We start from the raw sequence: 16409 nt of genomic DNA on the forward strand, positions 1-16409 counted from the left end.
AACTCATAGTCACAAGCAACAAAATCATAAAGGTGTAAACTGCAGAGGAAAATGTCCAGCTCTTCATTGTCCAGTACAGCTTAGTAACAAATCACTGTAGAATCCTATTGTATATCAATTGGAATCTGAGTGATGCAGTTTACTCCTAAGCACAATGAAACTCTATATATGGAGGAACCACAAGAAATGCCAAGTGCAAATAACAAGGGATACTCTACAAATAGACATTGTTCAAGCTGGAAAATTTCACCTGGTTTAGTAAACTATGGACACTTCAACAAGGACATCACATAGTCCCATTCACTTGGATATGGAACGGTGGCCCACGACAAAATATGGACTCATCGCATGAATTAGCTCTTGCTCTGGCTCGGAGCATTTCATTAGCATCATCAATCACAGCAGCAGCTAATAGTGTGTACTCACCTGGAACCAGGAAATACAAGGAGAACGAATGTCTATATTCCTTCAGTGGAGGTACCTCCATGGTGACACCACTCAGAACACCTAAAAAGGAAAGGTCAATACACACATCAGATGAAGAGTAAGATAGGTCTTCAATTACACATCACGTGTATAGTTGCTCTCTTAATTTTGTACAGTGAAGGCAGCATTCATCAGCCAAAAAACAAGAAAGATAATGAAACCTTTCCTCATTGATAGGACTAATCCAAAATAATTGTGGAAGTTAAATAGCACTATAACAACAACAACAATATACCCAGTGTAATCCCACAAGTGGGGACTAGGAAGGGTAGGATATGCGCAGACCTTACGCCTACCTTTGTGGGGTAGAGAGGCTGTGTCCGAGAGACCCTCGGAAATCACACTATACTTGCAATAAAAACTCATAACCAAGTACTCGGCAAATGTTGAAATGATACACATGCACATACAAAATTACAGTGGTATTTCAACTTAAAAAAGAACACGGAGACAGAGACAAGTAATGTTTTACAATATTACCTGCCCATAGCACTGTCGCTTTATCGCCCTCGACGCAGTTCTCCCCGGCTATATCTCTGCATGTGATGCTAAGACTGACTTTAATCATTTCCTTGGTATTATTGCGTACCAGCACTTCTATTGGTGTCATGTCATGAGCTCTTACTGAACCTTTACGTGCACCCTGAATATCAGATTTTTCATCCAAATTAAGTTCAGCAAAATCTTGTAAAGTATTATTGCCACACCTAAACCCAAAGGTCAGTGGATCTGGTAGTAATACATCCATCATGGATGATTGAAGTGCAGCCTGTATTGCGTCTTTTATGTTTAGTTCTCCTGAATTGTTTCGGCCGGATTGCCACCTGACTTTGATTTTAGAAATTAAGTTTTTGATGGAAGCATTAAGTTCCGCTTTGCTGCTTTTCTCCGAGAAGCTCGATCTTCTACTAGTGGTCCCATTCATTTGGGACTCCTTAACCAGGAAAGAACCATCAAGAACAGGTAACTTAAAATGTTCTAATGGTATTAGCACCCTGGCAGTGTAATCTCTGTCGATCCTAGTTTTAGGATAATCATACTCAGGATTCTCCTCATTGTTAGAATCCTCCATATTGACGGACACTCTGATCTCAAAGACAACATCAGTCGGATTGGATAACTCAAGCTCAAGGAAACGCAGGCCCCAACTTCCTCTGTAAGGATCAATTTTCATGAACCTATCAGTACGAGGGGATCCTTCAGCAGAACTGGTTTCCAGTTGAACTTTTGAATGATTCTCCCCAACGTGAGCAGGGATCTCCATTGATAACAAACGAGCCTTCACAAGAGATAAGCCCTGCAAAACACATATGTTAAGGGGAACGACCAAGCGCCTACCAGGAGGAACAGATCCATTTGTTGATGCATCTCCAGAATAAGCAAGTGGACCTAATAAGAGAAGTGGATCAGTCAATATAGAAGAAATTTTATGCAACCTAACCCCAAATCCCAGTTAGAGAATCTAAATATTCAGGATGAGTTAATGAACAAGAGTAGCAGATCATAAAGCAATACAAATAGATTTACATGATATCCAACTGAATACCAATTAGAGAATCCAAAAGTACAAATCATAACTAAATATTGACAGATAGATTTACATGATATCCATGATTGTTAGAAAATCAGATAGCAATAGGACCACTCATGATTGCTGGGAAAGCAACACAAAAAGGAGGGGCTCTCAGATAGTGCAGGGACTTCCCCCGCTTGTTGCACTGACATATGTTCAAATGGTAAAACCAGGATGCAGCATCTAAGTTCAAAGTGCGCTTCGTTTTCCTAGTCTATCAAATAACTTGCAACAATCAGAAGTTGAATGCTCACCTGCATAGTGGATCAGCAGCACAGGACTGCATCCATCCTTGACTTGCCTCCCAGTGCTTCCAGATACGTTCTTATTAGAAGCAGTATCCAGATCCGAAGATCCGAGCTGCCAAGCCTTTAAGGTGACAGGTATTCTCACTTCAGCACCGGGCTTCAAAGGAAGGGAAGACTTCAACGTTTCATAAGCAATTGACTGGATTGAGTCTTGATTTTTCCCAGATAATGAGATGTGGGCTTGCTCTATTGGAACTGTGCCTGCATTGGCCACACTTATCTGTACTTCACGAATTTCTCCTTCATATAAAATTATAGCACCATCACTACCCACAACACGTGATATAAGCAATGGCAACGGGGAGACCACTGAAATATTTGGAACCGTAACATTTTTCAACTTTGGTGACCCACAACAGCGGAAAGGGTCAGACAGCACAAGTCCTTGAGCTGCTCCCACAAGAAGATTATCCACATCCTTAAAATAATGTTCAGTGATAACACCAAAACAGTGAACAATGCATCCTGGAATTTTTAATGAACCTACTTCAGTAGGAATTCCAGATAATGCAATCACCTTGGAAGAATTAGGAGGCAGACTAACACTGATGGGAAAAGCATCAAAATTCCCAGAATTAACAGATAAATATATACTATCCACCTTCAAATCAAAACCACAAGGATTTGCCAACTCCACAAACACTTGTACTGCTTCACCTACAACCCAAATCAGCTCCTGCTTACTGCTTTGACTTGGCTCCCCTTTGCTGAAAGGTGTATAAATAAAAGGTCCTGAAGGAGCAGCCCCTGCCCACCAATCATCTCTCCCATGATTACGTTTTACTATGTCCTGTTGGGAGGAATGAAGTGGAAAAGAATGTAACCTGGGAACATTTATGTTGAGGAAAGGAAAATTAGGCTTTTGTGAAAAAAAATGCTCTGATAATAAGGTCAACAATTGCAGACACCATAAAACCCAAAACAGTATCAGTATTTGGAAAGAAATAAGGTCAGAAACTGCAGAGACCATAAAATCCAGAGTATTAGTATGCGGAAAGATCACTCTGAAACTGCAAAATATTAATTGTAAAATCTGAAGAAACTATAAGTTGAATCAGATTAAATTTACTGCTTTCTGAGGAGAATAGTGAAAAAAGTTCCAATCAATTGTTTGCAAGTTTACCGCCATTAATAATAGTAGGTTGAGATACGGAATACATCAAAGGAATAGTTCTTATGATAAAAGGTTATACTTACTGGAATTAGAATTCTTCTGATTTTTAATGAGCTTATCAGTAAGGGCAGCCCGGTGCACTAAGCTCCCGCTATGCGTGGAGTCCGGGAAAAGGGCCGGACCACAAGGGTCTATTGTACGCAGCCTTACCTTGCATTTCTGCACGAGGCTGTTTCCATGGATTGAACCCATGACCTCCAGGTCACATGGCAGCAACTTTACCAGTTACGCCAAGGTTCCCCTTCTAATTATATGCAGAAGATATGGACAATACACGTTTTAGCCTTAAAACGGGCAATTTAAGCATCTTCAAGCCTGATCTAGTTAGCAGTGTGTAATACAATAAACCCTGAAGTAACACCAGCACTACCAACGTACTTCTGATTTAGCAAAATGAAGGTTGCATTAATGATAAAAGATCTCTGGGGAAACCGCTAAAAAACATTTAACATGTGGGAGGATCCGAAAGAATTCTGTTTTCATTTCCCCCGTATGGAGCACTGAGTTACTTAAGTTACGGTCTTCAGCAGCCAACTTAGAACATCTAACTCCTTTATGTACATATGCATGGATGCTTGGATTAGAAACTGAAAAGAATGAAGAGTGGAGGGCATGAAAGACAACTACCATATCAGTACATCTTTCTGAATTGGTAAGCTTGGTTCATTTACTACCTATTCCTCCTGTGATCATCTCATACACAATAAAAGAAGGTATAGCGCTGCAAGAGAAGAACAGAACACTTCTAGTATCTAGTGAGTGCCATCATAAGCAACCCACAAACAGAATAACAAAAGGAATTGAGATATCCAGGATATCGAAAGATCCATATAGACTATCAAAAGATATCCATGATAGAAATACCATTCCATTCATCCTTTTCTTCATCAGATATAATAAAATGGCCACAAATGACAAACCTAAGTCTGACCCTACCAAGATAAAGCTAGACATAACCTTTGGAATTTCTTCACCAAAAAGCCATCCTTGACTTAAACCTAAAATCACAACTCAGATGATATTTCAGCTCCTGTTATTCTATTGATACATCTCATCTCAGTTCCTCATCTCCACTTATAGTCACCAGGAGTAGGAAAATAGCTACTACAGATCATTAGGTTAGCAACTCTGTCCTGATAGTCCGCCTTCCAAACTTCCCCTCACTCAACTTGGGCACAGGAAGAGTCACCACTGGCATACAACTTAAATCTTTCATCAACTGCTAATGGTCCAGCACATACACAAGTCAGTGAAACAATTTCATTTGACAATTCAAATCATCTTATCTCATGTCACACTGAAACGGTATCATCTTTACAGAAGGTATAGCATTAATCATACACAAAAATTAATCCAGATATCTATACAAAAAGGAACTTTTTTTTTATAATGGTTTTTTTTTTTTAAAAGAAGGAACATTTTCTTGACACCCAAAATACAAATGAATCAAAAAAACTTCTTTGACAAGTTAGTGACATGACTTAAAAGAAAACGATATAAGAAACACTTCTTTTGCAGCGTCATATTACACCAAACACAGGTAAATGCAGAATGCTTTAAAAAATTAGACACCACCAATGACATATTGTACAAGGACCCCAAGATTCCCCACCTGGCATTGGACAACCTGTCCCCGAGAATGCCAATAATACCACGACTTTCCAGTCCCAGTGAAGTAAATAAAGAATAAGCTTTTACGACGTGTCATCTTACATCTATGAAATACAAAGTGCAAAAAAAGATGATTTACAATGTTTTCCGTGTACAGAACACTCTATTTCCTACTTGGAAGCTTGGATATTTTGGAACCACACAGTTCAATGTACCAACTGGCAAATGGGGTGTCAAAGAATAAGATACCAGCTTCCTGTATCCCTACCTCTATAAATGAGGGGAAGAAGATTTACCAGCTTTGAGAGAGGATGAGAAAAACAGATAAACTGAAATATTTTCTTAATTATGAGGAGACAGACTATAATAGCAAATATCAGAATCCCCATCACATCAGAAGCTTTACTATATTTGACAAGCAATACCTTATAAAAGGTAGGGCAGGATCAGCACAGCGAGTTCCTGAGGGAAGTCTCTCTGATGCGTTTGAAAGTGCACCTGCAAGACCATTTTGCCCAGCAGGTGTAATAAGAGGATAATAGGACCTAAGAAGACGTGCCGCTGCACTCCATGCAGTAAGAGGATCTCCACCACGAACAGCTGACAGAAGTATTTCCCTCAGCACAACCATTTGAATACTACTCCATTGAGATTCAAATAGTGAGACTATCCAATTGTGATGCGCTTTTCCACCATCAGCATGATTTTGTCCAATTTCCTTCATATATAATGAAGAAAGATAGAAAACAAACGTTAACTCTTTAACAGACATCAGGGTAAGTTAAAAGAAACCATGATAAAAATGCCTCATGACACATTCACTTGGCATGTATTTTGACTCTAAAATAATAAAAAATGTGCAGAGACAAAATGTACTTAAAAAACCATAGATTCGACGTATATGACTGACAGCCAAGATGAATCCTCATGCAGACTCTAGCTTTCACTATATATCATATCATGACTGATAATTATAGTTCCATCTATTGCTCCGAACTTGAAGCACTGAACTGCAGATTCCCACAGTATGAAATCCACATAAATTCCTCTGAAACTGCCTCTTCCTATCTTGATATGCATTTTCTAGAAATTTTATGACGGTATGAAATCTCCATTGTGTTATGGATCCAAGTCATACTACACGCCATAGGAGGTACAAAAATTCCAGTAGACAGAACTTAGTGAGGTACACCAATTCCAGTAGACAGAACTTAGTGCCCTTAAATACAAAATTATACACTCTCTATCCTGAATGTTTGAGCATTTCGAATTTTTTACGTTTTGAGGAAATATTAATCTATCAAGTAGAAAGTTGTTTTAGATTACATCTCCTCTCAAGGATCACGTCAGCAACACTATTAAACCAAAATCCCTCTATAAACAATTTTGGGAGAATTTCTGTGAATGTTCAGTTTCTCATTACCCGTGTACTTTGGCACAACATAACCCAATGCTAGTAAATTAAAACATGATATCCTTTTTGCCATATATTCAACAACTTCCCTTTGCTTTTTCTTTGTATTCGGCTGGAAACCACCTACTGATGAATAGAATAAATCAGTTGTTTTCTTAATCCTTCACCAAAATTATTGTGTAACTGCAAGTGGTGACGGATCTATGCTAAGTCTTCAATTGTCACGCCTAAAGAAAGAATTCACTATTCGAAATGCATGTTTCATAAGCCTGAGGAGACAGTTTATTAGAAAAGTTATGAAGACTTTGTATGACCAATTATATCTGATGAATATGTAAACAAAAACAGCTCCAAGACCATACAGTAGATAGATTTTTGCTTGTTTAAAAGTTAGTACTACGTGTTTGTCTCCTTCCCCCGTAGAACCTGAAGGAGCAGGGCTGTAGGATGCAACTCAAAGTGAAGCCCTGCACGTAATCTATTTGCTTGCATCATGAAGAACAATATGGATTTTTAAGTCACCTGATAAAGAGCATGGTCAGTGGAGGCTCTACTTTGAACACGATAAGCTTGTGTGGTCATTGCGAGTACTTGCATTGAACTGATAGCAGCCAATCGATTTTCTTGTTGCAAGTATAGCTGAGCCACCTGCCTTGAGAAAAAAGCAGCCTTTCGGTGATAACCAAGAGTCCCAAAGAGGCGAGCTATTTCAATGTATAATATCAATCTGTCACTAGCATCAATCAAAGATTTTGCTCCATCAGCAGCTGTAGTCAACAAATCAACCACTTCCTTGGCCAGCTCCTTCCTGCCAAACCAATAAGAACGAAAACAAGGAAAGTAAAATTCAAAAACTGTTCAAGAAGATCTAGATGACAGAAGTGACCCTTTTTCAAAGTAATATTACACCACGATCTTCCAGATTTCTCCAAAAAGTTTGAAGTGATCTGGAAACAAGATCCACATTTTGAACAAGCGAGGTATTATTGGCTTATATTGGATGAACTACAGCAGATACGCAAAAGATTTACTCAAGGCATTCGAAGCTACTTGTATGTTTGCAGGTTTAGATACTAATATTTCTTTTTATTTTTGTTTTACCATTGATTGAACTTTTTCAATAAAGACAATTGTTTTCAATTCGGATAGATTATCAGTTTTATTACTTCTCATTTTCTACAAAAAATATAAGTCCATAACTGTTACGGAACATATTTGTGTAGCCTAAATGTGATAAGTAGCCTAGATTAACCACATAAGAAAGCATGCTAGAGGGAAACTAAATATACTGTTTGCTAAATGTGGAAATTTGTTAGTTTATTTCTTTTTCAGTTTCCATCAATCTTCTCCTCTTCACCCCACTCCAGCTAGTTTTTGGAGGGGTGTGGATGTAGCTGTAGCCAGTAAATCATAACCACAACATCTTACTTCTCTGTTTAATTAAATACCACCAACTTATTCAGCTCATGACCAAATATATACAGTGCAAGAATCCAGGTGAACTAATGATAATAATTGCAATAAAGCTAGCAAGTGACACCAGTTGCGGCATTCTGGCTTGAGTGAAGTTGACTGATATCTGACCAATTTCACATCTCCTATGACAAGTACTAATGCTCGAAAGAGCTACTTATGATTGCTCGAACACAAACATGTTCTTTTTTGTGTGGCAACTTCAAGTTTGTGTTATATCTCACAATTTATTTCAAATTTACAAAATGGGCATCATTCAGAAGTCAAACCTCAACTCACATATCGTTCCCAAAAGGATCTCAATTAACATAGAAGAACGTCAGAAAGGCAAGAACAGATAGAACACACCAAGTTTACAGGGCAGCTACATTTCATTATTAAACTGGTTTTTATCAGGAAAGGCACAAAACTAAACCAGTATTCAAAAAGATCATTCCAGAATTATATTTGATCTTTACCAAGAGTACCTGCAGAGGTATCGCGCTAATTTGAGAGTAGCCTCAAGCTCGAAACTTAGAGGAGAAACTCTGCACCAGAAACAATATTAACAAATATATATGCAGAATTAGAAAATAATCAGAGATTTTGATTAAGCAATATCATGCATGCCGCTAGTTGAAAGGGAAATCATCTAGTTTACACCACAAAGAAGATATGAGGAATTAAATCCATTTTGAACCCCTATTAAAATGAGGATGATCTCAGTCAACAGTCCACAACTGAGCCATATGGAGAAAAGGCTTACCAATGGCTCTTTGTTTTGTATAAACAATTTAAATGGTTAAACAGTTTGGGCATAGGATGATGATCCATATCACTAGTCTTATGTCATGTTACTGTTAGCTTTTTTTGACAAAAAGGCTCTCCATTCAAGCTTTTCTTTGATATGGAAAGGTGACACATCCCTCACAAACTCTGGACAATGCTTGTAATTTGGCCCACAGCAACATAGTTTTCCTCACATATTCGGTCATGAAAGCTTCTCTTAGTCAGCCTCCAACTATTGGTTCATCTACCAATCTATCAAAGTTCTTCAACATGCAAATGTAGGATAGGTTCAACAGGAACTTGCCCTGCATCATGGAGTTCTAAACTTCCTGAACAAGTGACTTAAGTTGTTATATGATGCTCAACAACTCTACAGATTTTTTTTATTTTTTATTTTTTATTTTTTTTTTGATTAAGCACCGGGTCTCCGGGTCTCTTTGAGCCCCGACTAATCCCGGGGGTGCACAGGCCCTTGGCAAGGAGTTTCCCGCAAGTGCACCACGGGTAATTCAGGGTTTTACCCCAATCCGATGGCCCTCAAAAATTGTTTGCACCCAGTGGGTTTCGAACTTGAGACCTTGAAAGGGAGCACCCCAACAACTTCTACAGATTTAATCTGCTAAACTGCCAAAAAACGGCTTGGGAACTAAGTCACTTTGAAACTAAATTAAAAACTTTGAGTAACTGCACCACCAAAATTAAGCAACTTAGTCTTTTTACTTTACTCTCATAGGACTTGCAGGTTCCTAACAAAATGATTAAGACATACTCCCTCCGTCCCATAATAAGTATCACCTTAGCCAAAAAAATTTGTCCCATAATAAGTGTCACCTTAGGAAACCAAGACATAAATTGACTAGTTTTTTCCAATTCTGCCCTTAGACAATAAAGTAACATCTAAATGATGATTGGAAAAAGCCACATAGTAATTTGGTATTGTTGGATTCCCAATGTTAAAAGGTTTACTTCTTGTGCATGCTCTAATCAAAAGGTAAAAGTAATTTATTTTTATTATATAGGGGTAATTTGATAAACTTCACATTGCATTATTGATTTCTTCATATGCGTGTTTTTGGCTAAGGTGACACTTATGATGGGACAGAGGGAGTAACTATTATCAAGGAATTCTGTGACAGCTGCTAAAATTAAGATGAAAATGTAATTGAAGTCCATTTATATTTCACTCTCAAACTCTTGTGCACAAATCAGAAAGAAAAGGATGGTAAATAAAAATTATATATCCAATGATTATAAAAAAAAAGGCATGATAAAGGTGTTTATGTAACTACATCGACCGTAAAGCTAGAAGACAGCCATATACCTTTGAGCATTGTCTTGAATAAATGACTTTCTGTAATGCAAAATGACACTATTGTAACGGTATTTGACCTCATCATCTAGAACTTGATCCCTCTGACCCATTTGATCTATCTAATCATCAAAATAATAACACATGAGATTCAAGTAAGGAAATAAAACTAAAAACTTGTCACTAGAAGAATGAATAAGAATGTAAAACAAAAAAGCAATAAGAATTTTTATAAGGAAAAAGAACTAAGAATTAAGAAGATTATAAGCAACTTATGAAGTCCAATGCACTTGAGCAGAAGACAACTATGGTACCTTTCTTTTTTTAACCCCTTGAAAAACAAAAGATGCATGTTCTTACATGAATGCAAACTCAAGCAGGTACCTGAGTTTAAAAATAGCAAGCAAAACTGGTGGAGTGCATTGATTTAATAAATTATACTCCATACCAGAAAAATCCAACTCATCAAGTTCTAAAAGAATTCCTCTCCCGGCCCCAAAAGGAAGGAAAAAGGAACAAGAAAGAACAGAAAACCAGGGATTTGTTCTGGCAGATGTTTAGCTGATAAACGGCATTCCCAGCCGGTAGACAAGCACGTGTGAATTAAATAAAGGGTTTCCAACTCCCACCATTATAAAGAAAATGGTTTTAAAATGGTGTGTACGCACGTGTATAAGTGTCAAATATGGTTTCCAACTCCTACTAAAATTAAAAAACATATGGTTTCCAAATCCAAGATGTACAGCTTATATTAGATGATTGTCAAGCAATGACTTCTCATGGATAATGAATTAAATTTCTAATAAGATGCACGGGCATCACTGAGAGCCTGGTCATACTCACCAACAGTGCACAAACACTGCCTTCCATTGCCCCAGCAAACCAAAAGAAGTCTCCAGTCAATCTAGCAAGCTCCATTGAAGTTGAATAATGGGCATTAGCATCAACAGGTGACCCTGCCAAAAGACAGTAATCCCCAATAGTTTTTTGTGCACGACCCAGCCTTCGTTTTTTAGCCTTGATGACCTATAAGGTTCCAATGCAATCAAGAAGTTAATAATTTAACTCGTAATGAAAGCCTACCACATTTAGAACTAAACAAGATAAGTATAGAAATAAATCCTTAAAACACCTAAATATGAACCTCCTCTGAGCTAAGACTGGCTTGAGAATCTAAAGGTGTCTTCAGAATAGTCCCACCGGACTCTGCTTGAAGAACTGATTTCTCAAATTCCATCAACAACGAGGCAGCAATATCTTGCATCATAGTTTGCAAGTGGAATTCTTGGGTTTGACGATCAGCAGGGGGAAACAAAATTAAGTTGCTTCCTTTGAAACTTTCATCCTCCAGCTACACCATAAAAAAATGGATTTTAGGCATGTCATACATGCATGAAAGAGCAAACTTGAAAACAAGGACACTCCAACAGTCGGGAGCTTTTGATCATGAAGTCTACAGTACACAAACTGATTATCCATTCAAGAATGCATCGAGAGAAGTACCTCATAGTATTGCATTTAATTATTCAAAAAGAAACCGATGAAAGAATTACATTATATGTGGCTTTCAGAGACCTCCTTCAAAAGAGCTCTCTCTCTCTCTCTCTCTCTCTCTCTCTCAGCCAGGAATCTTCAGTTTTGTCAGTTATTTGTGTGTTGAGTCTGGATAAGTGTGAGACTTAGAGAACATCTCCTTAAATTATCTTTAAAAACATATTACTGTGTATCCGAATAAAATAGGCCTGAATAGAGGGGCAGGTACATAGAGGGTACATATCGGTTACCCAATTAGTTTGGGACATTGGAGCAATTGAAAGATTGATTGATTTGTAGAATAATAGAGTCAAATAATAGAGTCTTGTCATATAGTATGCACCTATGTTGCTCGGACCCTTCACTTTTGCCGCCGTACCCGTGTCCGACACGACACGACACGGGTTTGGGTACGGAATTCGTGTCGGATCCGGTCAATAGAGATCGGATACTTTGACCGAAATTCATGACCAAATTAAAGAAAAATTTTGAGATTATGATTTCTCAAGATAACAAAAAGTAGAGATTTGAAGACATGAGATGGCATACCTTCAATATTATGTAGAAAATTTAACTAGTTTCTCGGAGCACGCAGTCTAGCACCTAGTAGAATGGAAGATTGAATCACATGTTTGGTACAAACTACATGTAGGTGCTTCCACAAAAAGCTCTCATAATCTAGGCATATTCTTGTAGCTATATTATTAGAATTTTGAATTATTTTTGCCGAATCCCCGCACCCATATCCGTACCCGGATCCGTACCCACGAATCTTAAAATTTAGATCATGCCGAGTCCGACCTCTAGATCCATACCCGTATCCGACACCCGCACCCGAGTCCGAGCAACATAGGTATGCACTAAGTAACTTCTATTTCTTTTTTCTTTCTTCTTTTTCTCTTTTAGGTACAAAGAGGACAACACTGAAGTATCTGTACTTTCTGCACAAGAGTAGATGGCTTATGATCCTCAAAGCCCTAAAACATATTTAATTACTTTCAGTTCAATCAATTTTCCGTAAGTAAATTTCATATATATATATATATATATATACTCCCTCTATTTCAATTTATGTGAAACTATTTCCTTATTAGTCTGTGCCAAAAAGAATGACCTCTTTCTATATTTGGAAACACTTTACCATTATGCAATAATTTACAGCCACACAAAATGTATGTGACTCATTTAGGACCACAAGTTTAAAAGTCTTCCCTTCTTTCTTAAACTCCGTGTCCAGTCAAATGGGTTCACATAAATCGAAACGGAGGGAGTATATACATACATACATATACATACAACAACCCAGTGAAATCCCACAACGTGGGGTCTAGGGAGAGTAGAGTGTACGCAAACCTTACTCCTACCAAGGTAGGACGGCTGTTTCCGAAAGACCCTCGGCTCAATAGAAAGCATAAAAAGAGGTCAGATAAGGCCAAGACATTCAAAGCAATATGGAAATGAAAATAACGAAAGCAACTAAGCCATGATGAAGCAGTTTGCAAAGGGGCAGTAGCTATCACAGATAAAATAAGATAATCAAAGTACAGAAAATAACAGAGAGTAGCAGAAATCAAAGCACAAGAACTTATATCGCGATAATGCGACTACTAATATGAAAGGATAAACGATACTATCTACTAGCCTTCTACCCTAATCTGAGTCCTATATATATATATATATATATATATATATATATCTCACAAACTTCAACTATTGCGGAAATACACATGTCCAATATCAATCATCAGCTATGCCTCAATCCCAAATAAGTTGGATTCAACTAAGTTGGAGTTGATAACATGAATCTCCGTATGACTTTTAATTTTTTTGAATGACTATATCCATTCCCTCTATTCAGGTCCAATCCCTATCAGTAATAAAACATTTCTAACTATCAATTATACAACAAAGAACACAAACAGAATTCGAACCTAAGAATAGCCCGGCAAAATAAAGCAGCACCAAACAACTGAGTGGATACAAAGAATTCATATAACTGACCACAATTAATTTAGACTTGAGCCATAGTTAATTATTTGACTGAAAAAGTAGCGAAGACAATAAAGTATCTATGATATTCCAAGTCCTAAAGCAGATGTAACAATTCTAAATTCAGTATTCCCAAAACCTTAATTCTACAAGTGGATTTCATCATTATAACAAATTTCCAAGACAGCACAGCACTAATTTCCAATCTCCACCAAAATTAAATCATTCCCAGCCAGATTCCAGGTATGTTTCTTTTCTTCAGATTAATTTAGATACATAAAAATTTATTTAGTTATAAGCTGCTTATATGCTAGATCCTACTCTGTTACCATGTAATGTATGTGACATACTCTCCTTTTTAGTCTGTCCCGAAAAGAATGTCACTTTTCTATATTTAGAAACAATTTAACTCCGTGCGTAGTCAAATTTCAAAAGTCTTTCCTTACTTTCTTAAACTCCGTGCCTAGTCAAATGGTCCCACATAAATTAGGACAGAGGAAATATCAAATACTCCCTCCGTTTCAATTTATTTGTCTAGTTCTTACTTGGCACGCAGTTTAAGAAAGTAAAAAAAAGACTCTGTAATCTTGTGGTCTTAAGCTAAAGATATATAGAAACTACCAAAATGTCCTTTAAGAAAGTAAAAAAAAAGACTTTGTAATCTTGTGGTCTTAAGCTAAAGATATATAGAAACTACCAAAATGTCCTTTAATCTTGTGGTTGCAAACATGTCACGTGGAAGTTGGAACTAAAGAATTGCCAAAAAAGTAAAGAGGCATTCTTTTTCAAACGGACTAAAAAGGAAAGTAAGACAAACAAATTGAAACTGAAGGAGCATCAAACAATTCCAACAATCAAAGAAGACAAACAGAACTACTCCAACCTGAGAATCACTGGGGCAAAAAGCAAAGCAATGCTGAACAACTGAAGAAGAGTAACTCTTACAAGCGGTAACAAAGAGATAGCACAGCACGCATTTCCAATCTCTACTAATATCAAATCATTCCCAGCCAGATTACAAATTTCTTTTCTTTTCTTCAAATTATTTTAGATACATATAAATTTATTTTGTTATAAGCTGCTTATATGCTAGATCCTACTATGTTACCATGTAATGTGTGTAACATACTTTCGTTTTTAGTCTGTCCGGAAAAGAATGTCATTTTTCTATATTTAGAAACAATTTAACTTTATGATATGATGTAAAGCCACACAAATATCTAAGTCTCATTTTGGACCACAAATTTCAAAAGTCTTTCCTTTTTTTCTTAAACTTCGTGCCAAGTCAAATGGTGCCACATATATTGGGACAGAGGGAATTTCAAATACTCCCTCCGTTTCAATTTGATTGTCTAGTTTTGACTTGGCACGAGGTTTAAGAAAGTAAAAAAAAAAAGACTTTGTAATCTTGTTGTCTTAAACTAAATACACGTAAGAACTACCGAAATGTCCTTTCATCTTGTGGTCTTAAACATGTCATGTGGAAAGTTGGAATTAAAAAGTTAGCAAAAAAATCGTATTTATATGTGGTAGCTAATGCCTTTTTTCCAGCATGCTTTATCATGGCTTTTTTCGCTCTCATTATCTTCATTTTCATACTGCTTTGATTTATCTGTCTTTATCTAACCTTTTTGTCAAGCTTTCTCTTGAGCCGATAAAGGCAAGGTCTGCGTACACTTTACCCTCCCCAGACTCCACATCGTGGGTATGTATTTGTTGTTTCTTCTTTAAACGGACTAAAAAGGAAAGTAATACAAACAAATCGAAACGGAGTAAGTACTATCAAATATGAAACAATTCCTACAAAATCAAAGAAGAAGTAAAACCTGAGAATCACCGGGGCAAAAAGCGAAGCAACGTTGAACAACAGAAGAAGAGTAACTCTTACAAGCAGTAACAAACTGATCCATAACAGAATGCAGATCAGGTGAAGAAGGACAATGACAAATCCCTATAACAGCAAAAATCTTCCGATTCGATTGGAAATCTTCCCAAGGACTAGCTGGTGAACCACCGACCATGTATTTAAACCGGAGGGAACCGGAATCCCAAGGTTGATGAGCAAATGGTGATTTTTGATGTTCAGTGTAGAAAGAACTGATGGAAGATAATGATACTGTGTAGTGACGGATTAACATAGAAGTGTAGTCGCGGAATAAAGGGATGGGTATAGATCCGATTGGTAGAATTGCGATTCGGATCATACTGCTTGTTTCTATGCTCACGTCGGGTTCCATTTCGGATCCTGCCGGAAAATTATCGCCGGAGATTGGCTGCTCCGGCGAAGCGGTTTGTTGATCAGATGTTAAGTTAGGACGGGGTTTTTTTTTTTTTTTTCCGGTTCGGAGCATAGAATGGTTTGTTTGATGAGTTGCAACTTAAAATCTAGCAGCGAGGATCTTTAACACCTTGTTTGGATGGTTGTTACTATTGTTTCACAATGTTCATTATGTTATTATATTGTATTCGTATTGTATTATACTGTATTGTATTGTTTTGATGAATATAATATTTTGATAGATCGTATTGTTCTTCGTCATTAGGGAATGCATACATCAATAATTTGTAGGATAAACTTAGAAGAAAAGTAGGATATGAGGTAGAATTATCAAAAGGTAGGTCAAAAGAATAAGATTATTAGATAATAATTGAAGACAAAATGAGAAGAAAAAATAAGGGAACAACGCAATGACACAAAATCGTTCTTACATAAAATGAGGCGTTTCACTATTGCGTGATGATGGACTTAATGATACGATATAATAAAATTA

At 37.1% G+C, this 16409-nt stretch overlaps 1 protein-coding gene across 3 annotated transcripts; it reads right to left on the reverse strand.

Annotated features, from left to right (window-relative positions):
• Positions 1-40: 40 nt before the first annotated feature.
• LOC132643706 (trafficking protein particle complex II-specific subunit 120 homolog) lies at positions 41-16050 on the reverse strand. 3 transcript variants are annotated; one of them, XM_060360245.1, is made up of 10 exons: positions 15465-16050; positions 11261-11467; positions 10960-11142; positions 10129-10238; positions 8498-8566; positions 7089-7374; positions 5578-5870; positions 2314-3191; positions 967-1875; positions 41-507 (listed from the first exon to the last, which is right to left on the reverse strand). In XM_060360245.1, exons 1-10 carry the CDS (start codon positions 15987-15989, stop codon positions 287-289), a joined length of 3681 nt encoding a protein of 1226 aa, XP_060216228.1. In that variant the 5' UTR covers positions 15990-16050; the 3' UTR covers positions 41-286. The 3 variants fall into 3 exon arrangements, with proteins under 3 accessions (XP_060216228.1, XP_060216234.1, XP_060216242.1); XM_060360251.1 differs by having other exon boundaries at positions 8507-8566; positions 15465-16048; XM_060360259.1 differs by lacking the exon at positions 15465-16050 and adding an exon at positions 13003-13077.
• Positions 16051-16409: the final 359 nt, after the last annotated feature.

The sequence above is a fragment of the Lycium barbarum genome, chromosome 1 (genome assembly GCF_019175385.1).
Source record: "Lycium barbarum isolate Lr01 chromosome 1, ASM1917538v2, whole genome shotgun sequence".
Classification (NCBI taxonomy): domain Eukaryota; kingdom Viridiplantae; phylum Streptophyta; class Magnoliopsida; order Solanales; family Solanaceae; genus Lycium; species Lycium barbarum.

What these genes read in the sequence shown, in the direction of transcription:
- LOC132643706 (XM_060360245.1), bottom strand. Translation starts at nt 15,989, where the DNA reads ATGCTCCGAACCGGAAAAAAAAAAAAAAAACCCCGTCCTAACTTAACA. An exon ending in CTGACCATGCTCTTTATCAG is followed by an intron (nt 5,871 to 7,088) that starts GTGACTTAAAAA and finishes TTATATATGAAG; the next exon opens with GAAATTGGACAAAATCATGC. An exon ending in CCTGCCCTACCTTTTATAAG is followed by an intron (nt 3,192 to 5,577) that starts GTATTGCTTGTC and finishes AAATGTTCCCAG; the next exon opens with GTTACATTCTTTTCCACTTC.